Source organism: Oncorhynchus masou, chromosome 19 (assembly GCF_036934945.1).
Source record: "Oncorhynchus masou masou isolate Uvic2021 chromosome 19, UVic_Omas_1.1, whole genome shotgun sequence".
Classification (NCBI taxonomy): domain Eukaryota; kingdom Metazoa; phylum Chordata; class Actinopteri; order Salmoniformes; family Salmonidae; genus Oncorhynchus; species Oncorhynchus masou.
The window spans coordinates 15,918,722-15,934,256 of NC_088230.1; the positions used below are offsets into that span (position 1 = coordinate 15,918,722).

The 15,535-nt window shown below is 40.2% G+C and overlaps 1 protein-coding gene across 1 annotated transcript in view; it reads right to left on the minus strand.

Moving 5' to 3' along the window:
- The window catches only part of kcnh5a (potassium voltage-gated channel, subfamily H (eag-related), member 5a), a 123,258-nt gene that overhangs the window by 45,475 nt on the left and 62,248 nt on the right, over positions 1-15,535 (minus strand). The window contains exon 7 of the mRNA XM_064924617.1: positions 9,940-10,369. Within this exon, the coding sequence (XP_064780689.1) occupies positions 9,940-10,369 (430 nt within the window). The remainder of the gene's footprint in view (positions 1-9,939; positions 10,370-15,535) is intronic.

Below are 15,535 nucleotides of genomic sequence, written 5' to 3' on the forward strand. Positions count from 1 at the left end.
ATTATTATTGTTTGATGAAAAACAATCTATTAAAAAGAAGAATTTGCGGACCACCTGCAGTACCCCGGGTCTGCGGACCACAGGTTGAAACCCACTGATCTAGATTGCAGTTGGGCATCAGACTGCAATGCCATATTGATGTGGTAACTGACATGTTAATCACTAATCCAGGCATTATGAGAGTTGGGGCACGACTGCAATGTAGGTAGAAACGACCAATCGCGGCTGATCTTTTGAGTGGATCAGGGCTTCAAATCAAATGGACCTCTGTCCTTGTCGGGGCTATATTTATGTGCAGAGTAGTGGGCTGTTCAATGTATAGCTAATGAAATGGGTGGGTTGAAACTCCCTCCTCTCCACCCAGAACATTCCAGCCCCTGGCCTCAGTCAGCTCCTGTTGTCTAACTCTTCATTATTCAACTTCCCCTTTCAGTCATTTAATAGACAGCAGTCCTTACACCGCTGTCTAATTACGTCCCATCAGGCATGAAGCATGAATCCAATCATGCCACTGAGAGCTGGAATGTGGCAAGTCACAAGGGACCCAGGGGAACTACTGGTGTCTGGGTCAGTGTGGTGATGATTGCCTGATAGCGTTCTGCATACATGTCCAGAGAATTCAGCGTCAGTGTGACCCACCTTGGCAGGCAGGGCAAGAGAAAATAAATATAAAGAAAATAAAGTGGGAAATTGCTCAGAAGTGCAGACAGTGAAGGTTAGAAGGTGCAATGTGAGAATGATGTGGAGAGAAAATAAAATATTACATTGTACAAAATCTTGAAGAAGCTATGTCTCAACTCTGACAGAATTGCCAAGTAGGTTCAAATTTGATTGACACATTTCACGACATGGCCCTTTTGGGGTGTATATCGTGGCTCCCTCCTCTCTCACCTTCTCTCCCACATCAGGTTTTTACAAAGGTCATTACATTCCTGCTAGAAACATTCTCTCTTCCCTGCCATGGAGTATGGAGGGAGAGAGCCTATGGAGAACAAAGAGCTCCTCTTTAGAAACTCCTAATATAATATTTATATTTTTGAGAATGTTAGACTGGTCCGTGGACACTTAAGGGACAGTCATGTCGAGTGTGTTTCATTTGGTGATCTCATGAAGGACAGGAAACACACATACCTATATCTCTAAGAGTGTACATTTCCCAGCTGTCAGTTTTACTTCTGAATGTTGTTTAAGATGGATGAATAAGTATAAGTATACTTTTGAAAATATATCAATGTGATTTAGTCTTCTAAATGAGAATTGGTTGTTTTATGGTAATTAATGCACAGTCAGTAGCCACGCCCAGGTAAGCACAAACATGATAAGACGGCCCCTTTTCTACCCAAGTATAAAAGCCACTGTGACACAATTCACACCAGACCACGCAAACCCCGGTGTAAGCTAAGGTTGCAAATGGTTGAATTTCTAAGACCAAAACATGCCTGGTGACACCGGTGTGTGAAGTGGTATAAACTCTACAACTCTACCAGAGGACAAGACCAGAGAACGTGGAGATCATTCCCACGTTGAAATGGCAAAGAAATCTACAAAGTAAAGAATCATTATTCAGACTGCAGCTGAGTAAATACTTTAGTCTGGTAAATTCTAAGAAGATTTCCGAATGGTACTCTGACGTAACTATTCTAACAACCTTCAACTTTGATCTCTTATGAACACAACCAGAGACTTTCTGTTGACTCTCTCCAGTAGACGGACCGGCGACCACAGAGAGAGACAGCAAGACATACACTCGTAAACATGTAAATTGCTATTTATTTTCGAATGAGTTCATGTAAGGTATTAGCTATTTCTATGAGTGTAGTTATCAGCTATGAGTTTCCCACTCTTGAGCGGTCCACACCCCATTTCATTTGTCTACCAAGCCATCATATCAGTTTCATCCGCTAGGGACTTTTTCTTTGTATCATGTAATACCCCATGTATGAACTAATTGTGTGTGTTTTCATGTATTTCTGTGACTTGATTAGTGAGTTAATAAATAAATAAACCAATTTGTATATAGCTGATTCATAATTTATGCTAGGGTTCGTAGAGATATCCAAGGGTTTGCGCCATTCAGTAATGAGAACTGATGAGGTAATAACAATTCATTAATAATCGACTGTGTGATATGATATGAAAATATCTGAAGAGTTATATTCAGGAAATTGACACTCTATAAACAACATCTTTATGTGGTGCCCCGACTTCCTAGTTAATTAAAGTTACATATTTAGTTTAGTCACTTAATTAAATTACACATAGAGAATTGATTTTGATAATATAGTCTTCATATTTAATGATATTTAAATGATAGTCACAGTAAAATAAATCTCCATCAAAATCCATCTGTTTAGGGCCTCCCGAGTGGCTCAGTGGCACTAGAGATTCTGGGGTCCAGGCTCTGTCGCAGCCGGCCACAAAGCATACATGACAGAAGTTCGCAATTCTAAAACCAAAGTTTGCAGGCAAAACCTTTGCAGTGGTTTTAGTTAAGGTACACTACATGACCAAAAGTATGTGGTCACTTGCTCGTCGAACTTTTCATTCCAAAATTATGGGCATTAATATGGAGTTGGTCCCCCTTTTGCTGCTATAACAGCCTCCACTCTTCTGGGAAAGCTTTCCACTAGATGTTGGAACATTGCTTTGGGAACTTGTTTCCATTCAGCCACATGAACATTAGTGAGATTAGTCGATTAGGCCTGGCTCGCAGTCAGTGTTCCAATTAATCCAAAAGGTGTTCGATGGGGTTGAGGTCAGGGCTCTAAGCAGGCCAGGCTCGACAAACCATTTCTGTATGGACCTCACTTTGTGCATGGTGGCAATGTCATGCTGAAACATTAAAATGCCTTCCCCAAACTGCTGCCACAAAGTTGGAAGCACTGAATTGTCTAGAATGTCATTGTATGCAGCAGTGTTATGATTTCCCTTCACTGGAACGAAGGGGCCTAGCCCGAATCATAAAAGCCGAACTACTCCAAGATCATTATTTTGCCTCCACCAAACTTTACAGTTGGCACTATGCATTGGGGCAGGTAGCGTTCTCTTGGCATCCGCCAAACCCAGATTAGTCCGTCAGATTGCCAGATGGTGAAGCGTGATTCATCACTCCAGAGAACGCGTTTCCACTGCTCCAGAGTTCAATGGCAGCGAGCTTTACACCACTACAGCCAACGCTTGGCATTGCGCATGGTGATCTTAGGCTTGTGTACTGCTGTTCGGCAATGGAAACCCATTTCATGAAGCTCCTGATGAACAGTGTGCCAACGTTTCTTCTGGAGGCAGTTTAGCTGAATCCACTCATTTGAAGCGGTGTCCATATATTATTGTATATAAAGTGTGTTGTTGATGCATTAAAAATAACCTCCATCATGCGAGCTACTAGTCTGTATTTTATTCAAGTGAACAAAGTAGTGATGTTGGTAGTGACGTTGTTCATCTATGCCAAAATAGTCCATAATTGAAACCAGACTGTTGTCACAACATCTGCGGATGAAAGTGGCAGTGCTACAGCGGTGTTTGTTAGATCAGGAGACCGGTGTTTGTTAGATCAGGAGACCGAAAATGGGTCTTCTCATGAAAAAGTCTGTAGGTCTGAATGGTTTGGGCTAATATGACCCTCATGACTCTCATGAATATGATGTTGTTCTCTAAAACCCCCACAGGTGTTACGAAACTCAGTTAGTTTTGGACTATCTGATTTCTATGCATGAATCTGTTATTCAATGTATTTTATGGGCTAAAAGCAGTAAGGCCAAATTAAATGTTTTATCAAATATGTTTTATATATTTGTTTTTGATACCTACAGGGGTCCTAAAATTCTAAATCAAATAGCTAAATTATCCCTGGTATGACCATCTTAAAACAAATCCATATGTTAGCTTAGTAGAAACTCAGCCCAGGACCCTTAGACCAGGGGGTTAATTTTACTTATTAGATCTCGGGTCATAGGTAGCCTAGTGGTTAGAGCGTTGGACAAGCAACCGAATGAATCCCTGAGCTGACAAGGTAAAAATCTGTCGTTCTGCCCCTGAACAAGGCTCACTGTTCCTAGGCAGTCATTGAAAATAAGAATTTATTCTCAACTGACAAATTAAATAAAGGTAAAATAAAAAAAATTGCCTGGGCATTGGGCAGAAACTATACGATTAGCATCCCCTCCCTGGGTAATTCTCATTCTCTTCCTCTCTCTTCTATTTCTCTTACCACAGGTCACTGAAGAGTCCACACAAAGGAGCAGCATCCCCTGACCCGAGAAAAACTCTTGCATGATGCTACAGCACTTAATTAATGCAGTGCCTTCACCACAGAATCCAATCGACTACTTGGAGCTGAGCCTCGTTTGAATGCAGCCTGACAGGAAGCACAGTGAAATTGGAGTAGGCGTCTCACAAAGAAAAGACTACAAAGCAAAGTAGGTTATGGACAATTTCAATTAACATGCACTGCACTGATCTGGAAAAACATTTTAAATATATATATATATATATATATATACACGCACTCACACACACACACTACCGGTCAAAAGTTTGGACACAACTACTCATTCAAAGGCTTTTCTTTATTTTTACTATTTTCTACATTGTAGAATAATAGCGAAGACATCAAAACTATGAAATAACACACATGGAATCATGTAGTAATCAAAAAAGTGTTAAACAAATCAAAATATATTTGATATTTTTCAAAGTAGTCAACCTTTGCCTTGAAGACAGCTTTGCACACTCTTGGCATTCTCTCAATCAGCTTCATGAGGTAGTCACCTGGAAGGCATTTCAATTAGCAGGTGTGCCTTGTTAAAAGTGAATTTGTGAAATTTCTTTCCTTCTTAATATGACTATTTGTGGCGAACACCGTATGTTGTTGAATTCAATCCTGTATCCGGGATCGGTAGTTAAGAGAGGTTAATGCTTTTGAGCCAATCCGTAGGGTTGGTATACAGAAGATAACCCTATTTGGTAATAGACCAAGTCCATATTATGGCAAGAACAGATCAAATAAGCAAAGAGAAACGACAAATCCATCATTACTTTAAGACATGAAGGTCAGTCAATCCGGAACATTTCAATAACTTTTAATGTTTCTTCAAGTACAAGTACAGTTACAAAAACCATCAATCCCTATGATGAAACTGGCTCTCATGAGGATCGCCACAGGAAAGGAAGACCCAGAGTTACCTCTGCTGCAGAGGATAAGTTAATTAGAGTTACCAGACTCATAAATTGCAGCCCAAATAAATGCTTCACAGAGTTCAAGTAACAGATACATCTCAATATCAACTGTTCAGAGGCGACTGCATGAATCAGGTCTTCATGGTCAAATTGCTGCAAAGAACTACAGTCCTTTGGTCTGATGTGTCCAAATTTGAGATTATTGGTTCCAACTGCCATGTCTTTGTGAGACGCAGAGGATTACCTCTGCATGTGTGATTCCCACCGTGAAGTATGGAGGAGGAGGTGTGATGGTGTGGGGGTGCGTTGCTGGTAACACTGTCCATGATTTATTTACAATTCAAGGCACACTTAACCAGCATGGCTACCACAACATTCTGTAGCGATACGCCACCCCATCTGGTTTGTGCTTAGTGGAACTACAATTTGTTTTTCAACAGGACAATGACCCAACACACTTCCAGGCTGTGTAAGGGCTATTTGACCAAGAAGGAGTGATGGAGTGCTGCATCAGATGACAAGGCCTCCACAATCACCCGACCTCAACCCAAAACCCAATTGAGATGGTTTGGGATGAGTTGGACCGCAGAGTCAAGGAAAAGCAGCCAACAAGTGCTCAGCATATGTGGGAACTCCTTCAACATCGTTGGAAATACTTCCTTGGTGAAGCTGGTTGAGAGAATGCCAAGAGATCAAAGCTGTCATCAAGGCAAAGGGTGGCTATTTTTGTTGGTTACTACATGATTCCATATGTGTTATTTCATAGTTTTTATGTCTTATTCTACAATGTAGAAAATAGTAAAAATAAAGCAAAACCCTTGAATAAGTAGGTGTTTCCTAACTTTGGACTAGTACTGTATATTTACAGTACTGCCATCAGGGTGCAAACTGAGGTCTTAACCTCTTAAAACCATGAGAGGCAATAACAGTTTAGCACTGGCATCGGTAGGCTTTTAAATGGAAATAGATGTTTATCTTGTATATATATTAAGCATTTGTATATGTCACGTGTGCATGTTGCTGTTTATATATGTTTATATATCTTTATCTTATTCGACTTGCCACACCTGATGTTCATTTGGGGAAAATAAAGTATATCAATCTATTTATGGTATAAAAAAATGTGTGTGAAGTGCAATTGAGCTGTTAACTAATGTGCATCCAAATAAAGAAAGTCGTACACTCCATATATCATTTCCCAGTAATTTATGGGTATTTCCCAACATTTCGGCATCACTGTGCATCCAACATAAAACAAAAAATGTGCTTGCTAAAATCAATTGTGAATATTTTCTAGCTTAACATATAAATGGTCTATAGGCCAGTATTGACCACATATTGACTGAATCAGTGACTGCATCATGTCTACCCCAAAACATGGGGCCTGGATTCAAACATGTAGGCTCAAGCAGAAATCATCTTTTAATAAAGTAAATTGCAAAGTACGGGTTTATCTCTCCATTCGTTATCTCTAAACCTTATTTGGTTCATTATGAACAGAGAACAGCGCAGATACAGACTACATTTTACCTCAACACAGTTTTATTAGGAATTTCAAGAGTTAGCCAACCCTCTGAGTGGGTTTGTTTTCCCGTACTTCTTCTATAAGTTAGTAACAATGTTAGGTAATGAGGGAGTTTTTGCACAAAAGCTTTATAATTGAACAGAATGCATTGTTTCTACCTATTTGATGCCAATGAGGGCCACCTCCCTACCATTTTAATATGAACAGAGGCTCCTGAGTGACACAGCAGTCTCAGGCACTGCATCTCAGTGCAAGAGGCGTCACTAGAGGCCCTAGTTCGAATCCAGGCTGTATCACATCCGGCCGTGATTGGGAGTCCCACAGGGCGGTGCACAATTGGCCCAGCGTCATCCAGGTTTGGCTGGGGTAGGCCGTCATTGTAAATAAGAATTTGTTCTTAACCGACTTGTTTAGTTAAATAAAGGTACAATTTTTGTATATATTTTTTTAAATAGAGTGCCGTATATTCTGGGCTCTAGAGCTCCTCAGGATAGCACAGCGGTGTCTCACCCACGGGAGCTTTTGATCCTGGGTCTCACTGGGAATAGGTATCCCCTGTCTCACAAAAGATCAAGATGGTGATGAGTAAAAGAACTGCATACGTTTGCAGTCTAGTGAGCCCTGGATTATGCATTATGTAATCAAAACAAAATTATTCAATGAGCAAAGTAGATGCAGCACACTGATCTAATGTGATTTACAAATGCACAAAACAGGGCCAAAATGAAAATAGAGAAATGAAACAAATGGATGTCAGCCGACAGGGGATACCTGGTCCCAGGGTGGCCCAGAATAAACACCCTCTGTGGGTGAGACACCACTGTGCTAACTTGAGCGGCTCTAGGGCCCAGAATACGACTCAGCATACAGTACTCTATTGCCTCTGTTCAAATTAAAATGAAGTACTCGCCAGTACCGAGGTGTTGTGCTGAGCCCCAGCCAATTGCCACTGGGCTATTCTGTTCAAAGTGTGTGTGTGTGTGTGTGTTAATGTGGTGTGTTGTTTGTGTTGGAAGAGGCGAGTTGGGAAAATTGTTACGTAAGGTATGTGTTATTATTAATTAGATAGGACAGGTCTCCTGAGCGCCATCCTTGGCCCAGTGACGTTGGTATTCGCCCACACTTATGTAGACACACACACACATCTCTGCCGTCCCTGTAGCCTTTGAGAGTGATGGACTAAAGCGGGATCTAAATACAAACCACTTGGAACGAAAGCCCCAGAGCTTTTCCTCACACGAACCAATATGCAATTTATACCAATGCGATTAATGAACATAGTATGATAGCAAGTCGGGCAACGAACGCTTCATCGAATAAAAATGTATCTGACGTGCGGTCAGACGGACTCGAACTCTAAGTGTTTGATTAAATCAGTATAGCAGAACATCAGAGCTATAGCACCGATATATAACATCAACTCGCTCAAATGTCTGATTGATCAATGCTACTCATTTGACTTAAAACAGTAAACCATTCGCCATTAGATTAGTCATTTAGTATTACCTGCACAACCACACATTGCAGGAGAACAATGGAAAAGTCATTATTTTGGCCGGGATTAAATTCATAGCACGCTGGACAGCCAACATTGAGATTTATCTATCTTTTTTTTTTTTTACAAATCTTGTGTTGAAAACCCCCCTGCTGTGTCATCCAGAAAAACAAGTGAGAGAACGTGCGCTTCTTATACATTTTAGTGCATTCCGGTATGATTTTCCTTTCCTCCCCTAAAAGCGCAAACGTCTTTACAAATCTTGCCCTACCAACCTAACCCAGCCAAACCCTAAACACAACAACTTTGGCCTAATGCAACAACTGGGATCCTTCATTAATCTAATCCAAAGCCAGGCCATATTGTATCAGTCCCTTGTGGCTTAATTTGCGCTGGGGTTTCAGGCAATCCCCAAAGCCTCGAAGCCTTGATGATGCAACTCAAGCGCCTCTTGATCTAATAATTATTTTTAACTGCTCTGATTCAAATCAAAATATGTTTTCAAATATCCCCTCAGATTACTCCACTGCATGAAAGATCGTGTTAAATCTACTGCCTGTCTCTTAATTTCACGAGTAAGCACAAAAGTGGTGATTGCTCCATAGCTGTATGGATTTACGGTACTCTCCACAGGGTATAATGTCTTCATATAATCTCGTCACGATCCTGACATGAAACATATTATAAGCCTTACAATAACCCCTTTCACACAGAGGGTTTTTACCATTTTTGTATAGGGGGGTAAAAAAAACTCAGTACAATACCTAGTCATGGAGCCTGTATGAAACAGGTTGAGTCTGTCTGACAACAGCAGGCAAATAACAGGCTGTTTGAACAGGGGACATACAGTATTACAGTCAATTAACAAAAAAAGTATCTGTGATACAGGGGTAATACATGCTTATAACAGCAAGAAAGGTGCTATAGTGGTTAGTTAGTGATTAGCATTAGCACATGTGGAGCTCATGTGGTAGGCACATGAGGAGGCATTTTGCAGAGAGAAAGATACACAAACTAACAGTATAATATAGAAAACTTGTGGATTTATATGAAGAAGCAAAGTTGAAAACAGAGTCGTTGTTTTTCTTGACTGCGTGCATTGGCCTAGCTAACATAAGCATGCAGACCCAGAACTGTGCCTGATTGAGTGACAGGGGGCGGGGCATGGTGTGAGTAGGAAGCAGCCGCAATAGGAGAAAGAGGGAGACTGGAGAGAGATGACAAGCGGAGTAAACTGTAAAAGGCTTTACACGTAGCTTAGTGAGGTTTCAAAAAAATCACAGCCTCTTATGATATGCATTTTTTAAATTTAACTAGGTAAGAACAAATTCTTATTTACAATGATGGCCTACCCTGGCCAAACCCGGACAATGCTGGGCCAATTGTGTGCCGTCCTATGGGACTCCCAATCACGGCAGGATATGATACAGCCTGGATTCGAACAGGGACTCTAGTAACGCCTCTTGCACTGAGATGCAGTGCCTTAGACCGCTGCACCACTCGGTGAATGGCATACGGCACATGTCAATATCACCATTTGAAATAAAAATGGATTAATTGTGCAGCCCTAGACTATGTTCCATACTCTATCCAGTAGTTGCACATGATCATTGGTAGTCTTTCTTGGCATGAAATGTAGAATTTTAGTTGGCCGAGGAGCCTTTCAACTTTGAACTATTAGTTATTGTAAAAGAGAATAACAGACCTAGTTTCACAAAAGTCATAGATAAATATGAATACTTACAGCCCACCATCATCATCGCCACAGAGAAGATCTTCTCGCCGTCTGTTGTGGGAGCGATGTTGCCAAAGCCGATGGTGGTGAGACTGGTCATGGTGAAGTAGAGAGAGGAGATGTAGAGTGTGTCCTTGCTTGGGCCGCCCTCCCACTGGCCAGAGCCGCTGGCGTTGTAGCGGTAGGGTGAGCCAATGCTCGTAGCCAACTGGTAGAGCCAGCTGTCTGTCTTGATTGTGTTGGTGGCTTCGTCAATGACCTCGTAGTCCCCAATGCTGTACCAGATGCAGGCCAGCCAGTGGGCCACCAGGCCGAAGACACACACCAGTAGAACCAAGACCGCCGCCCCATACTCCAGGTAATGGTCAAGCTTCCGGGCCACGCGGCCCAAGCGGAGAAGTCGGACCACCTTCAGTGAGCTGAAGAGGCTGCTGAGGCCCTAGAGACAGAGAGAAAGGAGAACAATAGAGGAGATGGAGATAAATATAGAGAAAGATAGGGAGAGAGCAATTGCAATATGGTCCACTCATACATCAATTTAGACCTAGGTCTGCGAGCTTTGGGAACCACTGCACCAGACAACACTGGACAACTAGAAATAATCCAACTTTAAAATAAATAAAAATCTGTATGCATGCTAATAGTCACTCTTTGTTAAATTATGTGGCACAATTTCATGAGGACAGGGAATTTGTCAGTGAAATCCTCATGCAACTGGGTGTATTTGTAATATTGTCCTATGGACTATATTGTCCTATGGACTGCAATTAAAAAGCACTGAAGCCAACTGTAATTTTTTTAAACTAATGAGAGCCTTGAATCAGCTGCTACTGAGGTTTACTCAGCCCCACATCTCTAGAAGGGGCCATGATTACACAGCAGAAATCTGATCTAAATCAGTAAACAGGATCAGTAAAAACACATTATTTTTTATGTTAACAAAAATTCAAGAAATGTATGCCTTGTTGAATGCACCTGGTGTACTAACCTTTGTATGCACTGCTTTTAATCAGTATGTTGTGCAGCCTGAGTATCACATCAGCGTTTGAAAGGAAATGTGACCTTAATTACAAATTCACCTCATCGTATGAATACCTAGAATATCATTAATGGATGATTATAGGCAATAACCTTCAGATAGCAGGCGGGTATAGGAGTTTTCACAACTCAATGTACAGTACAGCTTAATCCCACCGGATCCATAACCATAGAATTCTCACCCTCTGAAAAGGCAAGGCAACCAGGAAGTCTCAAGACTTGTGAGGCAAGTTATGATAGTATTTTACACTGCAATCTCACATGGAAAAAAATCCAGCGAGATGGATGGACAGCCCAAAGCTTCAAGGAATCCTGCCTCTGCCGGCCTATGGCTCTTTTATGTAACGACTTTCATGTATTTTTGATGGAAATATATGAGTTTATATGGGGACTGTATGGATGAATTCCTCCAACTCCTAGTACTTCTGCTCTCTCTTCATGACAGGTAGCCTAAAAAAATAACATGTTTACCCCTGTTGCTTGTACATTAGAGTTCCCATTGTCCTAACTTCTTCAACGTTTCCATGGTCAACTATCCTCTTTATGCCATATTTGTAATTAATGTAGCCTCTAAGCTCAATGGGCTACTTAAATTATATTTAGTGCCATGTCAAATGTATTCCATTACCCATGAAGAATTATCCATTAATAATTACATTCAGTAATAACTCAGCCACTACACCCTCCAACAATGTGTACCACCGCATACATCATGTTGACTATTGCTGTAGATGGATAGGTTATTCATGTGCTAGTCATTATCATTGTTTGGGGTCAAATCGCTTTAGGGTAAAGAGATATACAGTAGTAGCCCACTGTGACAATGACAGAAGACAATACGATACACACACACACACACACTCCCATACAGCAACATAGTACCAACTATTTTCTTATAGGAGGGAAATGCTGACTTTGCTAGGCATAGACCAGAATCTTTTAAAGCTACAGTCTGCAATTCGAAAACCAATGAAACGGCTACCCCACCACTCTTTTTGGAATACAGCACAGGAAAGGGGCTAAGGAAATGTAACACCTCTCAGACTCTAAAAGGACAGTCCATGACATCCACATTATAGTTTTAACCATGTTCAAACTTTACTGTACATTGTTGGTTCTGATGGGATAAGGCAGTTGTACTAAGCTCAAGTTATATTCATCAATAATCAATGACTATATATCATTCATTTAAAAGTCAAAACATTTTGTGCCAATACCTGACTGTAGCTGTAGCATAATAAAACTTTCAAAAAATAAGGTTCTCTCTACATTTTTGATGCTCAAAAAACTAAGCGAAGAAAATGCTGCAATATAGCATTAGCTATGAGTGGCAACCAAGGCTGGGGTCAATTCCATTTAAATTCAGTCAATCTATGAAGTACATTGAAATCCCTATTACAATCATCCTCAAGCAATTAGGAACAGTGGAATTTCAGTTGACTTCCTGAATTAACTGACTTGAAAAGGAACCGACCCCAAACCTGACTGAATTCTATATAGCACAGCTGCTTACTAGAAATATAGCTTGTGTGTACTAACCATAATACATACTATTTAGACAATTCTGGCAGTATGTAGTAAGTGACAAATATCATTAATACTGAGGAAGTGATGTCTGTTGTGCAATGAATCGTGTTGTTCCCTGCGATTATTATTATTCTATTTCCTTTTTTTTACAGCCCCTCCCTTATGTGATCATCAGCTGTTGTCAGACACAAGGGTCTGAAAAGAGGGACTCTCTTCCTTGAATGTGGAGTAACTTCATACAAGATGAAAATACCAAAAGTATGACATCCCAGCACTTAAAGCATACTCCATTTTTAGAACTTTTCACTAGAAAATGCTCTATTCTCGCATACTCAAAACGCCTACTAAACAGGACATACTATACATGCAAGTACGAGAATCCAGTCACAGCCTAAGTGAGGGCATGTCAAGGCCACAGAGGGGAAGGGAAAATCTGCTTACTGGGAGAACTGAGTCTTCTGCCCTTGTGGCGTTCCTCTGCGAACTGGATGACTCTCGCAGGTGCCCCACTGCCAAAGAGTCTGAGATGGAATCCTTCACAGAAACATACAGACAAAATATTTATTATCACTCGTACACACTTGACATTGGTATTCATATACAAATGCATTCAATAAAAACAGGAGAGAGAGAGAGAGAGAGAGATAGGGGATAGCACCTAAATGAACAGAAAATCACAAGTTAATATAACAACTTACATTAGTAGGACACTACAGAAGTTCACCAATTTAGGAAAGCCTAGGAAGGCTCGTTTGATCATGGGAGGATATCTTTCTATACATTATCTATCTACTACTGTATATTATCTATTTACCTTAATATAAAAAAAAAATTATCTATTGAAACTTTACATTGTTCAACCCCCACACAAAACTGTTTAAATTCACTTGATATGTGGTGACGTCTCTTGGAAAATGTATCTTTCATTAGGCATGAATACCAGTTACTATACACCAATATTGCCATTTCTTCAATAAGGGAATGATTAAGCTTATTGCATTATTAAGAAGCCATTTGTATTGATGAATAATATGTTGAGGCAAGGGGATATGCCTCTCTTTAGTGAAGTCAAGCATCTCCTAAGTCAAGCAGGACCCTGAGATGAATGAATCAATACTGTTAATCAAGAGGTTAGTAGTTCCAATCTATGTTACACACGGTATAACTTTCATTTTACTCCAACTGTAACTCATAAAGAGTAAAATCAACAGAGCACTCCCTCTCAGACATCTATAATTCACTCTTGAGTGGGTTGTCTCTCTTATACAACACTCAATAATGTATCAACTATGAGTTTAACGCTTGTTCCACACCAGGTCTGGAATCTGTGAGTTGTTTCTATAATGCAGCCAACAGAGTAAGGAAGCAGTGATTTCACACCTTGTGTTTTGAAATAAATAGAGGACCATGTTTTCGATGTCTGAAAGTGGGTCTTGACAATAGTGACACCTTTTATGCTTTTTACATCAATAGGTGACATCTTCTGTCCACAGAACAGCCTTCACAGTGTACAGAGTAACCCTAACATTTCATATTGATTAGTTGGAACTTAATTCAAAATGGGTTGTAATGGTTGTGATTGTATGGCATACAACACATTTTAACACTGTATACTATACTATAAATCTGCATACAAATTCATCGCCCCCTCATGGTCACCATGAAAACAAACACTTAATAGGTACATGCTGCTGCAATACAGTATTTTTGCACATTGTGATGATAGCTGTTTGTAAATCATCAAACTAAAATAGAGTAAAACAAAAGTAACTCATTCACCATCTTGGCAGAGATCTACAACTATTTACGGTTCTTACATCTTCATTCATGTATATAACCCATGTTATTAAAGGGGCAATCTGCTTTTAAAGCTAGAATCCTTAGTTTAAAGCGTTGTTACAGTCTTTGGTTCTTCCATTTATAATTTGAGGTTTGGACATTAGGCAGTATGTTTTACACCTGTGCTGGCTTGTCATCTCGTTAGTCAGAAGGTGTTTCACCTGTGCTGGCACAGGTGATATTTAAGAGCGGCTGGCCCAGTTCTCCAGTTGGCTTGAGAGATGTGGAAGGCTGCCACCTTCCGTTGGCTCTCCCTATTTTGAAGAAACAACTATCTAAACAACTATCTAAAAAAACAATCCTTTATCTGAACTTCCCACTTTTTGGTTTGCTTCCTGTCTTTAAGTTTGGTGTAGGTTTTTATTTTGTTTGCCTCTTGGGCAAATTTAATGGACGCTCGTGGGTGTCTTAGGTCCCAGCTATTGTTGGCAGTGAACTTTCAATTTCAATGGACACCCCATGATTGTTTTAAAACCCCACCTGTTTCATTTTGGATGTTGTCAGCGACTCTGTTAGTTCCCCCTTGTTTTCTTGCTGGAGAATGTAACAGTGTTAACCACGCCTCTATTTTGGTAAAAAGCTGCAGGATAGGCTTGGAGAAATGTAAACACACTCTCACATTCATATACAGAGCTATGGATGTGGTGTCTCTTGTCTTGATGTGTTATGTCCTATATTTGTATTTTTAATCCCAGCCCCCGTCCCACACAGGAGGCCTTTTACCTTTTGATAGGCCGTCATTGTAAATAATAATTTGTTCTTAACTGACTTGCCAAGTTTAATAAAGGTTAAATAAAATAAAAATGCAAGGACTGACCATGATATCAAAATAATCATTTTGAGGCTACAGTGTTTGTTCACAAAGAGTAAAACAAGCTTATAGTTTGGGATCTGATGGGGTATAACAGTTGAACTAAGCTCATGTAGCATTTGAGTTATATTCTTCAAGAATGAATGGGTCTATACCATTAATTTATAAGTCCAAAAAGGGATGTAGCTACTAAGTGTTCTAGCTTTAAGTGAATGATATACTGTGCACCCATTGTTTCTTAAAGTATTTCACTTACAGTCTGTAATTCGAAAACCAATGAAACGGCTACCCCACCACTCTTTTTGGAATACAGCACAGGAAAGGGGCTAAGGAAATGTAACACCTCTCAGACTCTAAAAGGACAGTCCATGACATCCACATTATAGTTTT